Source organism: Eptesicus fuscus, chromosome 20, assembly GCF_027574615.1.
Source record: "Eptesicus fuscus isolate TK198812 chromosome 20, DD_ASM_mEF_20220401, whole genome shotgun sequence".
NCBI classification, from domain to species: Eukaryota; Metazoa; Chordata; class Mammalia; order Chiroptera; family Vespertilionidae; genus Eptesicus; species Eptesicus fuscus.
Genome location: NC_072492.1, coordinates 16,092,546 through 16,107,441, shown reverse-complemented (window position 1 = coordinate 16,107,441; position 14,896 = coordinate 16,092,546). Strand labels below are relative to the sequence as shown.

The following is a 14,896-nucleotide window of genomic DNA, read 5'->3' as shown; positions in this document are numbered from 1 at the left end:
GGGCTGCTCAGGGCCGCCTCCGAGGTTAGCACTGCCCATGGGAGACGCACAGGGAGGCTCTTCCAGCTCCCTGCTTCCTCCCCCAGTGCCCTGCTGGCCACTTGAGCCCACTGCCTGAGTCTGATCCCACAGCGCTGGTGAGCTCTGGCCAACAGGCATTGCTCGGCTGCAGAGCAGCAATTTGGAAAATAAACAGGAAAGACGACAGTGAGAAGGAAGAAGGTGAAAAGTCTCCCAGCTGAATTCTTGGCTTGGGGGCCTTGGTTGGTGCTGTGCAGGTCAAGGCTGCTTCAGGATGTAGTTGGGGGTGGAAGGTGTGGGCAGCAGCATCCCCAGCCAGGGAGAGGCAGCAGAAAATTACCCATGGCTGCCACAGTGGGAGGCCCCACATCCCTCTCTTATCCTCTTACCCCTACCATCTTGGATCCAAGAGAAGAAATATGTGATACCATGTGGTTCTCATTACCATGCTCCCTGTCCCCTACGGCTCAGATAAACCAAAACTGACTCCTCCCAGAGACTGCTGGCCACCACAAGGGACCCCTGCCCACATCTGCCCTTTGCCCATTACCACCCACCCACCTTGTGCCAAAATCTTAAGACTCCCTGCAAAAATGAAGTGGATGAGAGTTCCTACCGCAGTGTTAATGTGTAAGACAGCAGCTGGTGCCAGAAGACATAAGGTGTGTCCTGAGTCCCCAACTCAGAAACATAAAGTGGCACCACAGACAAGAACACAACTAACTAGGCACCCATGGGCCATATGGTGACTCTCCACAGAGGGCAGGGAAGAGGGGAGTGTTAGGAAACTAACACTAAAAGGAAGAGGTGAGATGCCTAAACCCCAAAATTAAGATATTTGCAAAAGAATGAGGTAATTCCTGGAACCTGGGGAATATCATCACCTCAGTTTACCCCAGTTAGGCCTCTGGGCTGAGAGGTCAGTTCCGTGGGTGAACACAGGGTTTCCTGAGTAGAAGGGGAAAAAGCTTAGCTTTTTCCTGCTCTAGTTCCTTATCCCAGTTAGGAGTGCCTTCCAACCTTCACCCCACAGCAGCCCTTGGAGTCTAAGGATTCAAGGTTGGCCTGGGCTGAGTAGCCCAAAGTAAAATTCTGGTGGCTCTGAGGAGCTTTAAACAACTCCCAATCTTTTAGAAATGCTTTGGAAATGACATTTCAAAAGGTTTTCCAGTCAATTGCAAACCAACTTTGGTTCTAAATGAACCCTCTAGAGTCTAGAGTGCTATGGGCTCAGGCAAGTCCCTCTGGCTTGTTCTGGTCCCAACTCATATTTTGGGGAAGCTCCCAGAGCCCACAAAATCCCACTAAAGCTAGGGTGCATTCTTCACCTAGCAGACACAAAGCAGACAGAGAGTATGAAACTGAGTCCAATGAGTCCGTTTATGGCTCTCAGAATGGTGGCAAGGGAGCCTCTCAGCAGCTGTGATGTGATTAGTGAGCAGGGATCAGCAGTTGTAGGGTGACCCAGTGGCCCAACCCCACAGAACACACCACACACCAGGAAAGCAGACCCCTGGCTGGACACCAGATCCTAGCTTGGGACAGACCAGCAGTGGCTAGTTAGAGGTATGCACTCAGGACCAAGGCTCACTCACTTCTCCACAGACATGCATTCACTTACTCCACCAGGAAAGGAAAAAAATAAGAGTTAATTTACTTTTTATTGCCTCAGAATTCCAAGGTTTAATGTAGCTGTCAGTTTGAGTGCAGTGCAGCTGCTGGCCGATACAATGCAGCCCAGGCCAGCCCAGGTGACTGGGGAAACACATTTCACAGAAATGAACCAACACACACTCTTGGCTGGTTGTTTGGGGGATATTGACTTGGGGAATCAGATTAACCCTTCAGGCTGGAGTTAGTTTTGCAAACAACATAAGAAAAGTAGCTTCAGTCCAAGGAACTGAGAAGCCCTGGTCTCAGGTGGACCAGTGGATTTCTGTGTTTCTACAATTTTGGCGTTTTCTCATGTAAGATGTTATTCGACTACAACATGCTCTGAAAGATGAAGGTATGAGATATGTGAGGCAAGTTATACCACAACAATCTATCTCCTTCCTAGAACTCAGAACAAAAGGCAGATCTGCCAGCTTTATAGGGAAAAGGTCGGGTGGGACCTTTTCTGCAAGCTCCATACAGGGTGTGACTGAGGTGGGCAGACAGTGTGGAGAGTGGAGTAGTAAGGACTAACCAAGGCCCAGGCCATCCTCTGGCAAGTCTAAGGAAGACTGAGCCCTCACACACCCCTTCTTCTTCTTTTTTTTTTTTTACTGGGGGAACAGGCTGACTGGTGATTAATATCAAGTACAATGACCCCATGTTACAAGCCTGCAGGGGCCTGTGGAGGTGGCCATTTCCTGTGTAATACCAGCTTGTTTAAACACTAACATTCAAACTCCACAGCTGCAGAACAAACCCGGAAAGAGTTGAGTGAGAAGAAGCCCTGCATTGTGTTTCGGAGCTATGGAAGATCAGAGAAGTAGTACAGATGGCAAATGAGTTGGGTCTTTTGGTTCCTGGGGTGAGAAGCTCTGGAAATATAGACAAGATGGCATGGAAACTAGGCACAAGAACGTTGAAAAAGAGAAAGCCCATGGACTATAGACACAAAGGGGAAAGACAAAAGGCCAAAGCAAGAGAAATGCTCTTAAGATATGCAATACTCCCTAACTGGTTTGGCTCAATGAGTAAAATGTCAGCCTGTGGACTGAAGGGTCCCAGGTTCAATTCTGGTCAAGGGCATATGCCTGGTTGTGGGCTCAATCTCCAGTAGGGGGCGTGCAGGAGGCATTCAATCAGTGATTCTCTCTCATTATTGATGTTTCTATCTCTCTCTCCCTCTCCCTTCTTCTCTGAATCAATAAAAAAAAATATTTTTTTAAAAAAGATGTGCAATATGCTCTTTTAAAAACCTGTTTGCCTATGGACGATTATACTCTAGCCCAGCGGTCGCCAACCTTTCGGACCTCACGGACCACCAGTGGTCCGCCGACCACCGGTTGGCGACCACTGCTCTAGCCCACAGCTCTCCACGTAGGGTTCAATGGCCAACATAAGACCATTGTAGCCCTGGAGGACTTTTGGCCCAAATGGAGAAAACTGCAGGAGATGAGCAACTAATAGCAGAAATGAACCTGAATCCAATAAGTCAACTTGGGCCCTTGGGAGAGTGCCCAACCTAAAGTAATTTTGCCCAATATGGCAAGTCAAATTCTGAAGCTCAGACACCCCACACTCCTCCAAGAACATAAACTTCTCCATGTCCTAAGAAGTGCAGCTGGAGCCCGATGGCAAACAGGTCACAGTAACCTCATTCCAGGATTTCTCAAGTACCTCTACTATGCCTCCTTCAACCTCTATCTAGGTCAGTGCCTTATTTGATTTCAGTTCTCCCAAGCTACATTCATATGTATAGTCTATGTCACATCACTATGGTGTGTTAAACCCATCAGCACTGTGTGTTTGGGAAAGAGCAGCCCCCAGGGGACCTCAACATCTCCACGGCATGAGTGGAGCCCTCGGCGGCCTCCCTGGTGCGGATTCTCACGGTTCCTGCCTCTCTAAATTTTAGCTGTAACCACTCCAACACGTCTTCTTAGTTTAGCACACACTGGACCCAAATAACCTCAGCCAGAGCTGGAAAGTACTCTCCCTGGGGTCAGCTGCTGTACCCTGCTGGGGTCAGACTGGAGCCTTAGGCCAACACCCCTTCCTCTCACAAGGAGTCCTGTGGGAGGAGTGGGGAGGGGACAGAGGCTCCTGCCGTGGGAGAGATCACATGTGCCCACACTCAGCACTTGGAGGAAGAGGAACCCCCTGGTGCCAGGCTGCAGTGCTGACGCCCTAACCCGGAGCCAGGGAGACTGGGTGGGGAGCCAGGGTAGCAAAGGGGCTTCCCACAGTCACCACCACTTCCTTCAGGGAAGTGCTGATGGACTATTACTTAGTGACCTCCTAAAATGCCCTTTTGGGAAGACATATTAAGCATCCTTGAAAGGGTGCCGATTAGATTTGGGATTAGTTCTTATTTCAGAGCTGCCCTATGAGGGTGAGTGAGCTAGCTGTTTCTTAACTCAAGAATTTCTATCTCATCCTACAGGGTCAACACATGTTGGCTCCCTGAGGAAATTAGCTTACTGCATACTCCCTATATATCCCTACATCTCCCTATGTGACAGCACCTCAGAGGGCTTCCTATAAGCCTTTTCCAGCATACTCTGTAGACTATTCAAGACAAGCCACGGAAAAGCAGCAAGTCCAGGAATTTCTGGAGCTTTTTTTTTTTTTTTTAACAGTACTCCAATCCAACAGTGTGATAAATGCATCCGAGCTACAATTAGGAAGATATATAGCATCAGAATGCTAAGGTCTGGGCAGCCTGGTGAAACGCGGGCTCTCCAGAGCCCCAGCTATGTTTCCCATTATGTAACCCTGGTCATGGGCAGACAGCCAGACTCCAAATGAAAAAGAGACTCTGGCTTGGCACTGGTTCTATTTTCCTATCCTCATTCGGGGTCAGCGCAGTGTCATACAGCTGCAGAGAAAGCTCTGGGGATTAAACCTGGGAAAGCCTCCAAGACCAGGACCTGGGTTCAAGTACCAGCTGAAAGCAATAAACCAACTGCCACAGCTGGGCTAGGTTTGGATGTTCTCAAAGTCCCCTGACTCTTTCACTTACTGAGAACTAGAGATCAAGATGAGGGAAGATTTGGCTTCAGCAGAGACTCTGAAATGAGGTAGGCTGTCCCACTGCCCTAGCCTTGCCAAAGGTCCTGGGATGCAAGAGGTCACTATGCTTAGGCTTGTGGAAGCCTGTTGCTCTGCTCCTCTCCATCACCTGACATTCACAACTTCACTCATGCTCACTTGTTAAGGTTGAGAGTAGCTGTCTTTCCCTTCTAGTAAGAGGTCTGGAACAGAAATGTGCCCTCCCCTCACCACCACCCCAATAAGTAGATAGCCCCTCCAAACACTGTGGTCTATTCTAAATAGACCAAAGCATTCGACACTCTCTTGCAGTAGCCCAAGGCAACTTTCCACACCCTGCTATAACCTCTGTACCAAAACCTCCTGGGATATAAAGCCATCTTATTACAACAGGTACAAATGGGAAGTCAACCTACTTACATGCTGACCCAGCACAAAAATGCTTAAGTACCACTGTGTGGGAAGGCACAAATGGCCCCGAAATCCTGCCCTTATCACCCTAAGTGTTCCACATGTGCGTAAGTGGCTACTCACTAGGAAAAGTAGATATGACCAGAAAGAAGAGGAATATGGACTAAAGGAGAGAACTAAGGAGACTAATGATGAGCTTTGGAATATCCCTAGAAATGTGGAGGACGCTTCAAAATGATTCTCTAATTGTATAAGGAAAGACAGTACAAAATAGACAGGGAACAAGATTAAATAAGGGTTCAAGTGTGTAAGAGAGACAATTTGGGTGTGGGGGATTCTGGAAGAGAAGCAAACTAAAATGTAGGCCATCTGGCCACCTTATCAATGAGGAATTTGTCTTCACAGAGAACAATTCAGGCAAAGACCAATAAAAGCATGCAAAGCAGAGGTGTTAAGTGGAAACCCTTTCCTTCCTACTCTCTTGAGAGCATTCCTAAACCCTCCAAAATGAAGATCACACAAGGACCTTAAGAATGTCAGAGGAGTTACTATTCTGACATCTACACAACTATCTGGAGTATGTCATTCCTTATGGCCTTAAAGAAAAGGCTCCACAAAATGAAAGATCAGTAGGCATAAGACGCAACTTTGAAACCCAGAGAACTACCATACCTTGCCAATCTCTCAACCATAGTATTTACTTAGTAAGTGTTAGCTAAGCAGGCATATGAGAAACTGAAAAGGAAGAAGATAAATTCATATACCACTTTTTCAGTGCTTGGATCTGAAGGCTATGAGGTAGGGCTACGCTCAGTGGCGGTCAGGCCAGGTCTGCTCTGTCCAGCAGTGGCACCAACCCTCAAACCACCATGCCTTGTGGTCAGGCACCAGGACAACAATGCCCCTCCTTTATGCTTAAACTTACATTCCAGAAACAACCAGCTGCTGACCCTCCAGAGAGTGCAGAAGAGAACTCTATTCTCTACCATACTGACTTTTCTAGCCTAGAGGATTCATCAGAGAGTAAGTGATGCCCACAACTATAGGAATCTGTTTACTGGACAATCAGATTCACTGTATTATTTGGTCAGATTTGCTCCCCCTGTGAAAAAATCTATAAAAAACTAAGCAAATTTGTCAAGTATCCCAACCCTCTCTGCCTCTCTGTGGCCCAGGAGGTGAAGCCCAGCTGGGGATGGCTGTAGCTCAGGACCACGTGCCCAGCTGCTGATTGAGCCCTTGCCCAAAGATGGGCAGCAGCTTGCATAAGCCGGCAACGGGCCATTTGCTGCAGCATCCAAAGAAAAAACAGACTCAGCACCTCAAGCAAATGAGGCCCAGCACTTCCTGTGTGAGCTTTCCATTTCCTCAGCCAAACAAAAGCCAAAGGGAATGAGAGAGGGAGGAGGGATGAAAGGAGACAGCCGCAGAAGAGAGTTAACAGGCCCAATGGCCCAGGATATGGGTAAATAGGCGTGGGATGGACCATATCTAAGGGACTTGTGGTTGTGAGGTGAGGTGACCCAGGGAAGGCCCAGGCTCCAGAGACAAAGAGTCTGCCTCCCCACCCTCCACCCCACGAAAGGAAAGGAGGAACATTCTGTGACCCTGCGCATGCTCAAAAGCAGTGGCTTCAGAAACTAGGGAGAGCTGAGCCTTTGTCATTTTCTTTCTAAAATTGCAAACTGCCTAGTCGGCATTATAGATTAATAGCCTGAAAAGTTTGAGGCTGTACATGTTAACTCTTTGGGGAACATGGCTGGGAAAGAGCTGACCCCTAGCTAGCAGATCCAACAGTTCCTTTGTGTGGCCCCAGCTGCCCAGCTCAGGGCTTAACCCTGGCTCCTGAGGCCCAGCCTAGAGTGCATTTTGGAAACCTAGGAGGGTTTACAGAAAGGATGCAGTGGACTGTCTGATGCTGTGAGTATCACTCACACAGTTACAGAGTTAGAGTTGGGGGAGATAGGGAAAGAGGGTCAAACAGTCCAGGGTGCATCTTGGGGTGAAGAACAAGAAAGGAATTTGAGGAAGGAAGGGGGGGGGGGGGGAGTCAGACTACACAGTGCACACAGAAAGATCAATAACTGCTGGCAAGAAATCTCTGCTGCAGCATTCCCTCTGTGGGTCACCTACGAGTAGAGACTCACATGGCGGGCCCCAGACCAGAAAAGCTCCCCACTCCCTAGAAATGCTGTCCGTAGGAGCCTAGATCTTCACACTGTATCCTCCAGTATTTTCCCCCTCAGAGGAGCATGGAGAATGATGAGATGTTGGGTATGGATGCCTGTTACCCAACACACACATACATACCCAACAGAGAGCCAGAAGGAGCTCTGAGTGCACTACTCCTGCCAGAGGCCACAATACAAAGAGTGGAAAGGAGAGGGAAGGAACACAGAGGCAAAGACAGAGACAGAGAAACCGAGACAGAGAGCGTGAGTGAGTGATAAGGAGAGAAAGAGAAAGGAAGAAGGAGGAATGGGGATGGACAATCAATAGTTGACCAGAGATAGGCACCTGCATGCACATACATTAAGACAATAATGTGCAAACACGAATATGCACAGAGATAGTGACACTAATACAGAGAAGAATGGGACACATGGAAACATGGATATAGATCAGGAGTCAGCAAACTTTTTCTGTAACAAGCTAGACAGTAAATATTTTAGGCTTTGCAGACCATAAGGTCTCTGCTGGTACAGTATGAAAGCAGCCACAGACAAAGTGCAAACAAATAAGCCTGGCTGTGTTCCAATACGACTTTATGGACACTGAAATCTGACTTTCATATCATTTTCACAACTCATGAAATATATTTTTTTTAATTTTTCAACCATGAAAAAAATGTAAGTCATTCTTAGCTCATTGGACGTAGTTTGCTAACCCCTGATATAGACACAAAAACAGCAGAGGCAAACAAAGAGACAGAGGCAAGCAGGCAGGGACAAGCCAAGACAGACAGGAACAGGCAGGAGGAAGAGACAGAGGCAAGCAGGCAATCAGGCAAGCAGACAGAGGCAGGCGAAGAGACACAGGTGAAGCAGGTAGAGGCAGGTAGATAGAGGCAAACCCACATACACAGAACTCTTCCCTCCAACAGAGAGACACAGTCACAAACACGAACACAGTATAGGTAGTCTTGTATACAGACATTTAGGCATGCACAGGACACAGTCACACAAAGAAACATGGACAGGATCAAAGCAGACATGGACCAAAAATCAGACAGACATGGATATGGACACAGACACACATTGAAACAGACCCCTGGGGACACATGCACCCAAGGATAGATAGAGATACAGACACAGATATGGACACATACACAGACAGGCATGGACAGGTACACTGAAAGACCCTTAGATAGATCTCAGAGACAGAAACACACAGACCCTCACACTTAAATATAGATAGACATTCAGACACATGGAGACAACCAGACCCAAACAGGCACACAGAGAGATACAGCACACACAGAGATACAGACAAAAGAAATAGCCGTATGTGGTTGCACAACAATGTGAATGTAAAATGCCACTGAATTGTACACTTAAAAATAATTAAGATGGCAAATTTTGTTACATATATTTTTTATTAAGTTTATCGTTATATATACATTTTTTACCATAATTTTTTAAAAAGGAAGAAAAAAGTCATATAAACACACAAAAAAATCTACATAGATATACCCAGGCATAAACATCTACTCCACAATGAAACACAGACAGGGAGGTGGGGGTAGGGTATGCTGATGAGAAAGGGAAAGAAGCAAGTGAAATAAAGAGGTACATGCACTCATCCCTCCCCATACACTACAATGTCGTGAGAGGAAGCAAGCAAACAGAGAGCACCAGAGCACAAAAAGCAGTGAGAGATAGCCTGAAAGATGCATAGAGATAAAGTAAAAGGGAGAGAGACAAAGTCTCTCACGCACACACTGACACTCAAGAGGTGGCTGCAGAAATAGTGAGCATGAACAATATGAAGTGAATGAGAGAGGAAGAGTAAGGAAAAAGAACAAAACAGAGCAAGCTATGGAGAGAAAAAGAGAGACTGAGAGAGGAGAAAGAGAGGAATAGACCAGAGCATAGGCAAAAATAACCTGAAACATCAGGAGACAAGGAAGATGTTCAAGGAAGGGAAAAACCAAAGTTCAAATGAGGAGGGAAGAGAGAACAAGGGGCTGTGGGTGGGAGGAAACAAAGAAGAGAACTGGGAGGGGAGCTGTGGGAACACAGGTGGGCCAAGGCCAGCAATGCTGAAGGAATGAGCAGGCTGACTCACTGTGAGGGCAGATCCAGGGATGTGGGTGGAGGATTCCAGGTGTCTGGGTAGCCGAGCATCCAGTCTGACCAGACTTTCACACTGGGGAGCAGTTCCTTCAGGTCCGGAACGAAGGAAGAAACCTTGATGTCATCTTGGTCATCCTCATCCTCAGGAGAGGATGGCTGAGCTGCAGAGGCAAAGGGGAGAACTGGGCCTATGTCTGCTGTGGCCCCCGAGTGAGGCCTGGGGTGCTGGGGCTGCAGCAAGCTCCTAGGGAAGGGAGACCAAGTCCACAGGAAATCTGGGCCCAGGAGCAAAGGACAAGTATCAGCACCTAAGAGGATTCTGAAAGGGAGGACAGAGAGAGAACCAGTGCACTGGGTTTGCCCCTGCAGACAGCTGTTTCTGTTCCACCTGTGGCCTGGTTGAAGTTGCTATTCTGGCCTCTCACTCCGTTTCAGCTTTCCTTCAACACAGTACTGAGATGGTACCAGAGTTCCTGACAAAACTGCATAACCTGAATTTAATCATGAGGAAATATCAAAGAAACCCAAAATGTGGGACATTCTACAAAATAAATGGCCTGTACACTTTAAAATGTCAAGGTCGTAAAGCACATAGAAAGATTGAGAAACCATTCCAGATTGAAGGAGACTAAAGAGACATGACATCTAAATGCAAAGTGTGATGCTGAAGTGGATCCTAGGCCAGAAACACACACACACACACACACACACACACACACACACACACACACACACACATTTTTAGAACAATTGGTACAAACTGAATAAGGTCTGTAGATTCAATAATAGTACTATATCACTGTTGGTTTCCTGATTTTGATAACTGTACTGTCATGTAAGAGAATGTCCTTGTTATTAGGAAGTACACAATCAAGTATTTGGGGGTAAAGGGCTACCATGTCTGCAACTTAGAATCAAAAGGTTCAGAAGAAAAATAAGTGTAAGTACATGCGTGTGTATGGGAAGAGAGAGAACTTATAGCAAATATGGTCGAATGCTAACAACTGGAGAACCTGGGTGAAGAGTAAGAGTTCTTTGTGTAATTCTTGCAACTTTTCTATAAATTTGTAATTGTTTCCAAATTAAAAGTGACCTCCACCATCCCTCAAGCAAAAAAAAATAAAATAAAATAAAAGGCAGCCTCAGAGGCTGGACGCATTCACAAAGCTGATGTGGCAGGAGGATGACAGAGGGGCCAAACTATTCACAAATACTGAACCAGGAGCTCAGAGAAAGGTACAACCTTCAGCCCTGCCTTACAGCTCAGCAATCAGGCTTGGAATTCCAAGGGCAGCCTTAAAGGATACAGGACACTGCACAACCCAAGGGCTAAAAATAGTCCCTGCTGCATGTCCAGTGTGGCTCAGTGGTGGAGCATCAACCCATGAACCAAGAGGTCCGGGTTGGGGCACATGCCCAGACTGCAGGCTCGATCCCCAGTAGGGGGCATGCTGGAGATAGCCAATCAATGGTTCTCTCTCATCATTGATGTTTCTATCTCTCTCCCCCTCTCCCTTCCTCTCTGAAAATCAATAAAATATATTAAAAAAAAAAAAAAAAAGTCCCTGCTCTGGTCCAGTGGGTCTCCCAATATGGCTCATCCACAACCTTTATAGCACCCACCAGATAAAGAAAGACATATAGATAAAGGAGGAAAACCAAAACATCAATTATGAAAAAGGGAAATTCACTTTTCTGTGTGTTTTTAAAGTGCAAGAACACGCAGCAGCTTAGATGTACAGTATAAATCCTAACTACTGAAGGAGAAAAGAAGGAGGGAATAGTTTTACAAAGAGAAAAGAGGGCCATAAAGGTAATCAAATTGGAAAAGGAGGTGGGACTAGTTAGGTGGGCAAAAGGTAGATAGGGTATTGGAAAGTAGAAGAATGGATAGAGGGTGAAGACACGGAGAAAGCAGCATGGCATTCTGAGTTTGTTGGGACAGGACCCAGGCAGCTGGAAAGCCAACCAGTCAGGGGGCCCAGCCCCTCATCTGCTTACCTTTGGCAGACTCCTTAAGTAAGTGGGTGCAGCGCCGCACCAAGAGAGAAAACATGGCCAAGCCCAGGGCTGCAGCTTGCTCCTGGATCACAGAGCGACACTCCTCCGAGAAGCAATCTGAGGAGAGGCAAATGAAACTCCCATCAGTATATGCTGGGGGTCAAGGGCTACTCTCTCCTAGCTCACTAGTGTACATCCTGATCACATCACTGAGCTCCTTTTCCTCACCCAAGACCACGGGTAGTAATAGTCCCTCTGTCAAAGGTTAGTTGTAAGGCTAATTAAAATAGTGCACCTGGCCCGGTGGGCATGGCTCAGTGGTTGAGCATCAATCTATGAACCAGGTCAGGGTTTGATTCCTGGTCAGGGCACATGCCCGGGTTTCTGGCTCCATTCCCAGTAGGGGGCGGGCAGGAGGCAGCCAATCAATGATTCTCTCTCATCATTGATGTTTCTCTCCCTCTCCCTCTCCCTTTCTCTCTGAAATCCATAAAAATACTTTAAATAAATAGTGTGCCTGGAGCACTTACCACAGTGCCTGGTGTATGGGTAAGTACTCTAAAGGTTATATTATAGGGATCAACTATATAAATTCTGCATCATATTACTTCCCCAGCACCAGTTACCCCAAGGTAGGCAGTTCCAGTTGGAGCTGCAGGCTCTCTACCTTTAGTTAGTTGGCTACCGATAATGTGAGGCCATAGTAACAAGGACTCATATTTAATTAACTCAGTCTCTCTAATGTATACATAACAGGAGTACAATCACCAATTAAGATAATAAAAATACAAATTTAAAAGTTATCTTCCTGAATCACCAACCTTTGGTTCTATCCTTACCTCCTCTATGTTCCTCCTTCTAAGAGAATACAGGACACTTACAAATAATCTATTTTCATTGAATGAATTGCTTTTATATAGGACAGTGTTTGGCACACAATAAGCACTTAATCTGTGTTAAGAGTTATTTTCACAAATTCTTTTCCCTATGGCTAAAAAGTAAATCTGGCTCCCAACACTAGCACCCTTTCCCCCTCACTTTCTCAGCCTGGCTAACTTCCTTCTGGCTACAGCTCAGTGAAAGGAGCCACCTTGGTGGTGGCCGGAGCTACTATTTGGCAGAAGCTACATATACACCCCCAAACCGCCGCCTGCACATACTCCTTGTGAGTGGTTCTCCCTGATAGCCACTTCATCCAGACTTGAGAGGAATCGGTGACAAACAGGAGGCAGCAATCCAATCTGCAGCCTCAGAGGAAGAGACACCCAATATACAGATGAAATCAGGGGCCAGACTCACTCACTCTGGCAGCAGTTAATCTGTGAATTCCCTCTGTAATACAGGGGAGAGCTCAGAATCTCCAAGTGTTAAAAGGATAATTAGCCACATGTTTGATCTCTGTCCCTGCTTGCATTTTAACCTTGATAACAGAGGGGGAGCCCCCCTCACACTCTCTGTTGACACCAGTCTTGTCGAATGAGACCTAACTGAAGTCTTTACTGCAGGAGATGCTACACAAACAGTTACTCCCAACTGTCTTTGCCACAGGAACAAACACAATTAGGATACACCAAGTCAGCTCCAAACCACTTCAGAAAGCCATGGAAGTGAGAAAGAGCAGGCTGCTGCTCAGAAGGTCCCAACATATGAATAGCATCAGTGTAGCAATTCTATTGTGGCTTTCCAGCCATCCTACCATATGCCCACTGGCTCCAAATATCACCCTCTCACTTTCTGACTCCACTGTGGCAGGCAGTAAGGAAGTGGTAACAATCCATGTGATTAGAATAGATCACCACTGGCAAGGCCCTAAACCTCTGTTAAAGACAGAAAACAAGCATCCAAGAACCAAGAGAAGAGAGCATGGAAAGTAGGAAAGGGGAAGATGTATAAGCCATCACAAGAAAAGTTGCCAACATCTGCCCTCCGCCCCTTTGATAGGCAGCAGCACTGTCTAGACTTACCATCCCAGCTCAGCTCAGGCTCCTGCCAAGCACTGACAGCAGCCTGCCTCTAATTAGCAACAAAACCTGGAACGGAGTGATAAGTCCAGAGGAAGCTAGGATAGACAAGTGGAGACCACATCCTGGTGGACAACACACTGAATACACATTAGTGTCCCCTCACCAACTGGCATTTAGGCAGAAGTGACCTGCACATACAAGGCCCTTAGAAGGGATAGGGTGGGAGGGGTCTTAGCTCCAAGAGACTAGTATTTTGAGAAGCCCAAGGTTATAATAAGACACTCTCATTTGCCTGAATAAGAATAAGATGGGGCAGGGGGAAATGGCTTTCACCAAGCCCATTTCTATTTTTATAACAAATGGCAATCTCAGGCTAGACTATTTCTCAGTGGGGGCTAGGGCTCAAGAGGGAGAATAAACTGCTTAAGAACTAATGTTATCTGTGACCTCTAGGGGATCTAGGTTTGCTCATTTTTTAAGCCTCCTGCAATAAGGTCTGGAGACCAGGTGTGGGGAGCCTCTTTGCTGTAAAGGTCTGGAAGGGCTCAACTATCTCTCAGAGCAGCAGCTAAAAGGCAGCCTCATGACTGCTCTGCTGTTGGCCATGGTTGTATCACCTCAACTTTTTCCCAGCCTCCCATCTTCCCAGGAAAGGGCCTGATAGCCCTCACTGTTGGGTGTCTTGTCCAACTGATGGGGAGGTTCAAACCACTAAGTTGTTCTGCTCTGATCAAGCAGGAGGTACTATCACAGCTATCTGGGGGTCGGAATGCCTAGATTTCACTCAGCCCTCTGACTGACCACTTCATATGGAGTCCTTTCTGAAAGGCCTGCCCATATCTACAATGTGCTCCACCCTGTGCTAGGTATTGTGGAGAACACGGCTATAAATGAAACAGGGTCCCTGAAACTGTATGTCATTTCAATCAGGTGGAAAACACACAGTTATTTACCAAGTAACCATGGCAACTCGAACCCAGTGCCTCAGTGAGAAATATTTTAAGTGCTATGGTATCTTCAAGAGATGCTCTTCACCTCAATTGGGCCTCTATGGGCTAGAAGCCATATGATGCCACTCCTTGAAAAGTATTCACTCTTATACAAGTAGGTAGGAAAAGAGCATCCGGATTCCCAGAGTCCACCTACTTTGGGGCCAGACCTGGGAAACTGGCCCCAGGCTGACGAATGCCCATATATATCCCTAGAGTTGGGCTGGGCCAGGCCAACAAATGATGTGGGGTGGGGAAGGAAAAAGCATTGTTTGCCTTGGTATTTGCTTGGGTTCCTCTGGCTTTGTGTCAGGTAGCAAGAGCCTGACATGAGCTGAAGAACTCATTAACATTGTGAAACAGCCTTTCCCCTTCTTTCCAAAAGCAGGCTTGCTCAGGATTTAGGGGGATGGTTTTGGCTAAGGAAGTCAGACAAAAATATTTCTTACCAAACAAGTCACCTGAGGTTTTGCCCCTTCCCACATGCTCGCAGATGGGCAGGTGACCACTG

The 14,896-nt window shown here is 46.8% G+C and overlaps 1 protein-coding gene across 2 annotated transcripts in view; it reads right to left on the bottom strand.

Annotated features, from left to right (window-relative positions):
* SMG6 (SMG6 nonsense mediated mRNA decay factor) overlaps positions 1 to 14,896 on the bottom strand; it is a 219,430-nt gene that overhangs the window by 109,523 nt on the left and 95,011 nt on the right. For both annotated transcript variants that reach the window (XM_008147894.3, XM_028155061.2), the window contains exons 11-12: positions 11,433 to 11,549; positions 9,424 to 9,592 (exon numbers count right to left, since the gene is read on the bottom strand). In XM_008147894.3, coding sequence (XP_008146116.2) covers positions 9,424 to 9,592; positions 11,433 to 11,549 — 286 coding nt within the window. The remainder of the gene's footprint in view (positions 1 to 9,423; positions 9,593 to 11,432; positions 11,550 to 14,896) is intronic.